This window comes from Pteropus alecto, unplaced genomic scaffold, assembly GCF_000325575.1.
Source record: "Pteropus alecto unplaced genomic scaffold, ASM32557v1 scaffold219, whole genome shotgun sequence".
Classification (NCBI taxonomy): domain Eukaryota; kingdom Metazoa; phylum Chordata; class Mammalia; order Chiroptera; family Pteropodidae; genus Pteropus; species Pteropus alecto.
In genome coordinates this window covers 969,102-973,669 of record NW_006443128.1, presented here as the reverse complement: position 1 = coordinate 973,669, position 4,568 = coordinate 969,102, and the positions used below count along the sequence as shown (strand labels likewise).

At 42.5% G+C, this 4,568-nt stretch overlaps 1 protein-coding gene across 1 annotated transcript in view; it reads right to left on the bottom strand.

Moving 5' to 3' along the window:
* Positions 1 to 4,564, bottom strand: part of SHC3 (SHC adaptor protein 3) — a gene marked incomplete at its 5' end in the record, with an annotated part of 154,034 nt that extends 149,470 nt beyond the window's left edge. Inside the window, one exon of the mRNA XM_025040786.1 lies at positions 4,511 to 4,564. Within this exon, the coding sequence (XP_024896554.1) occupies positions 4,511 to 4,564 (54 nt within the window). The remainder of the gene's footprint in view (positions 1 to 4,510) is intronic.
* Between the last annotated feature and the right edge of the window lie 4 nt (positions 4,565 to 4,568).

Here is a 4,568-nt window from a genome sequence, read left to right as displayed (position 1 = left end):
GGGACATAGACTAAGCAGCAGCTTTCTGCTGGGAAAGCTCAGAGGTCCAAACTGAGGCCAGTGGGAAAGAAAATGAGTGGGAACGTGACAAGTCCTAGAAGGTAAAGGCTCTTCGGTGTCCAACATGGTATGGCCAGTGGTCCCAGAATGCGCACACACAGGAGGGGTGATCTGTCATTGAGTGGGGCCAGCTCTTCCACACACAAAAAAAACTGCTGAAAACAGTCATGTTTTCATTGCTTCAGCCCAAGAGGTCAAAGCACTCTGTTATTCTCTCTTTGAGGGAAAACATCAAGGGCCCCAGTTACATGGCATTTCTGCTGAACACCAGGTGAAGGGCCAGTTCTTTCTCAACAGAGTAGAACTGTGTTGTGATTTTTCATTTTTTTTTTAAACAAAAGTTTTCTATTTGGACAAGGGACATTAACAATGTTTAATATTTGCAAAGCAAAAAGCAATAGTATTAAACAGACCATCCATAGTCTAGATTTCCAAACAATTAGACTGAATGGAATTTGACAAAGTTTGGATGAATTCTTTGCTTGTTTTTCTGCCTATTCAATAGAAAGATGTGAGGAAAGGCTCCTTTGAGGGGCTTTCACTTTAGGAAAACAACATATTCAGGTGACACACCAGGATGGCTTCAAGTCTAAAATGGGCAGCATTATAACAATGGGCTCTGAACATTTTTCTCAGAAAGCCTTTGCTTTGAGGGTTTCAAATATTCCCATACTGATGGGGCATGAGAGACCTAATGACAAGGTGAGGCCCTATTCCACCCCTTCTCCATGGTTCTCCTTCCGGCTTCTAGGTTTCCCTGCAGTTCCCTACAGGAGCCTGGAATCATGGCTTGAAACCCAGGACACACTGGAAGGTGACAGAACTTATCAGACCAGCTGTGCAGCAGCAAGGCCAGGCTGAGCCCAGAATCCAAGGGCCAAAAACTTCATGGATGCACTAAGCTGCCACAAGCTGCCCTGGCAAGAGCGGAGGCTGATCCCAGCAAAAGGTACTGGTCATGCAGAAGTAACAAGATTCAAGAAAATGCCAGCTTGCCAAGATAAGCAGCCACTGGTCCTCTCCTTCTAGGCACCTGATGCCCAGATTTTCAATTACTAGGACTTTGCTTAAATGATATTTTTCATATCTTCCTCAAAAATATGACATATGCTCAAAGATAACAAAGTAGGGAGAGGAGCAAGAAGTTACTCTTTATAGGATTGAAGTTTCATCAGTAGCTTATCTTTCAGAATTATTTTCTCAAACATGAATATAAAAGAAATGAATGATATAATCAGGTATTTCTGGAAATATGACATTTACTATTTTCTAACAAGAAAGAAAATAATCACTGTTCAAAATCATCACAATGATTTGTGTGTGTGTGGTATGTATGTGTGTGTGGTGTGTGTGTACAGTGTGTGGTGCACCTGATTACCTTTGGAACCTGCTAAAGACCAGCAGCAGCCCCAACAGGAACTTCGGGTCCTAGCCAGCTTAGATTCTCGGGCAATAGAACCAGAAGGTGAACAACAGCATGATCAATACTTTGTATTTCTGTCAGCTTTGCAGGTCCAAATTGAAAATAGTTCCAAAATGGAATTGTAATGAAAATATCATTGTTCTTTGTTGCTGGATTTTCCTTTTCTGACTATCAAGAAATATTTTCTTTTTCTCTTTTTTTTCTCTTTCATGTCACCAAAAGTAAAAGCCCTGTATCAGGCATACCTGGGTGTGTGGCGTGGTGGGGAGCAGTGGGAGAGTGAGAGGGGAGTTACAAAGTTCTTATGATGAGGCCTCTGGACATCAATACAAACCTGGAGACTGTGTGTGTCCAGGCTTCCTCATTTGTGTAACTCATGCTGTCCTAAGCCTCAGACTCAAGTGATAGTATGAAGGACAAAAAACATGCTCTGAGCTTTGAATTCGACTGCTGCTCAGGAACCTTGTCCACTTTTAAATTTTATATCCTTCATTAATTAACATTACAACCTGCTGTTCCAACAGCTTGATGTTTCCTAAATAATCAAAACCCACCAGCCTCCATATTTTACAGTTTCCACTTTCATGTAATTGAATTAAGTTGAAATATTTCTGAATAATAAATCTGTGTATAATAAGCTAATATCGTCTGTAGATAGGGTTTTCTATTAGGAATAAAATCTATAATTATACAGCCTATGGCTTTGTAGGTAAATTGAAAGCTTTGGCGTTTTCCTTAATTTAGAAATGAATTTAAATCAAAGAGAATAATAATTCTTTCCCAAACCCTAAGCCTTTCTTTAGATTTTAGAATTGTACAGTGATGTTAAAAGATTTCCCTTTTCTATCTACTAGAGATCTTTAAAAGCAAAGATACCAATAAAACTATTCACAAATCAGCAAAAAGACCAAATTAAGATTTTTTTTCAGTTTTGTGATTTTTCAAGAAAATATGTTCATGGTTTTAAACTCAATATGAGCGGTGTGGAAATGTACACCAACAGAGGGCCACGCGATCCTGTAAATCAAACGTGTGCTCGAGAAATTGTCCTTTAGCATCTGATCTTTGCTGTGTGATTTCAAACTGCTCCGGGGCAGCCTAAGCTTGTGTTCATATGACTCCATCGTTTACCGCTGAGGACAGACCATTAACGAGCCATGCTATGCGCCCCAAATCATTGCAACCCTTTAGTTGAGGAATGACAAAGTGACCTCGAGCCCCAGGATGCTCTGAGTAGACCCAGTCCTCCACCTATTTGAGTAGCTCTGCTGGACTGTCACAACCTTACACCAACAAAATGGCCCAGCAGGGCAGACTTCTTTTAGTGGTTCATCATTACTCAGCTACAACAACCTTTAGAACCTTTAGAACTATCTTCATTCTTCAAAAAGCAAGAGCAAAGCACTAATCCAAGTGAACGACTTTTTTAAGGAAAACTTTAAAGGTAAAAGTTTGATAATTCTCCCTCCATTTGAAAACTACCCTCTACTTTCAACGTGACAGGTATAGAAAGCTTTGCCAAGGTCAATTTATCTATTTTAAATGTAGGCTTTTATTTTTTTAGCTATATTGTGGTGTTACTGCTTAACCTCAAAATTGTCAGGGTTTTTGTTTTGTTTTGTTTTTTCTTTTTGTTTTTGGCTCCTGGTTATATATGTTAAAGAAGGAATATAAAAAGAATATTTATTTTCTTTTATAATAAACTCAACCAAGTGTGTATATTTTATGCTAATTTACATTCCTTTTGTAAAATATATTAATCAATTTTCAGAGGCCAAGATGAAGATTAAATTAAAAGGCAGCCTTTGAGGCCCCATTTTTAACACTCATGATTACAAAGTACCTTTGTCAGTGCTTTTTAGGTAATTAAAGGTAATCCACAAAGTTACTGTTTCCTTTAATATTCTGGTTCCAAAATTACCCAGATACAACATTTTACAGAAGATGTGGTCTATCCGATTTTTAAATTGGATCTGTAGCCAGTATGTACAGATCTCAGGTGTCATGCAGGTTTCTCAATTGTCAACACCATGGGGATAGATTTGTCTCATTTCTTTTTAAATAAAAAGTCATGCCTTGGGGTAACTAGGATGAAATAATGCACCTCTGACCTCTCCCCCTGGTCTGGGAAGTCTGCCCAGCTGTAGAGCCAGCGCTGTGATAGCTCCCTGCTCCCTGAAGGCAAAACAGAAGTGTGTGGCCAGGCAGGGACAGTTGGTCGGTGCTGGTTATTTGTTCCTTAAGTAACACAAAATACTTGCATAAGGGAGGAATTTTATAGACCACATTGGTCATGATTTTATAATTCTTTGTGTTGGAGGAAAAATCTCCTTTCCAGACTGTGGCTGCAGATACCACAAGCTCAGCCCCCTTCAGCCTGTTTAAACGGAAAACTACCGTCGGGGGCGGGGGAGGGCAACAGTCCTCAATTTTCCTCCTGCTACTATAAACCTAAACCTGTAGGTATGGGATGAAAGGCAGACACTGAGGAAAATCTTGCTGGGTAAGAAAGTACAGCCTGTCTTATATAAAGCAAGACAGCATTTGGCCTGCACGGCCACGAGCTGGAAATTCTTGCTGTGGGGGAAGGAAACCACCCACCCTGCTGCCTGGGGCAAACACAGCAGAAGTAGTGGCACCACCTGCATTTCTCACCGCAGGAGCTGTCCAGTTCTTCCAAGTGTGTTCGCTGTGTCCTGGGTAGGCCTGACGCACAGCTGCCAGGGATGTGGGCCCATGCCGGGAGGAGTGGGGGGCGGGGGGGGGGCACAGATCAGACACATGGCAATGCGAGGTGGCGAAGGAATGCCAAAGGAGTGAAGCCAAAGGAAACTGGGACAGAGTGAGGTCACGACCATTTTTAAACCTTCTCCCAATGGATGCGCAACGAATGCGTTTGTGGTGCCCTGTCCCGGCTGCCAGGGGAGCTGGCTGAGGAGTGCGCACCTCCTGGCCTCCAAGGCGACCACCGTAGCGGACGCCCCTGCACCCGGGCATCCACGCCCGGCTGCCCGAGCCTGCACCTACCTTGACGACGTAGGTGACTCCAGCCCCCAGCACCTGGTCGCTGGCGGGGGACGCGCGG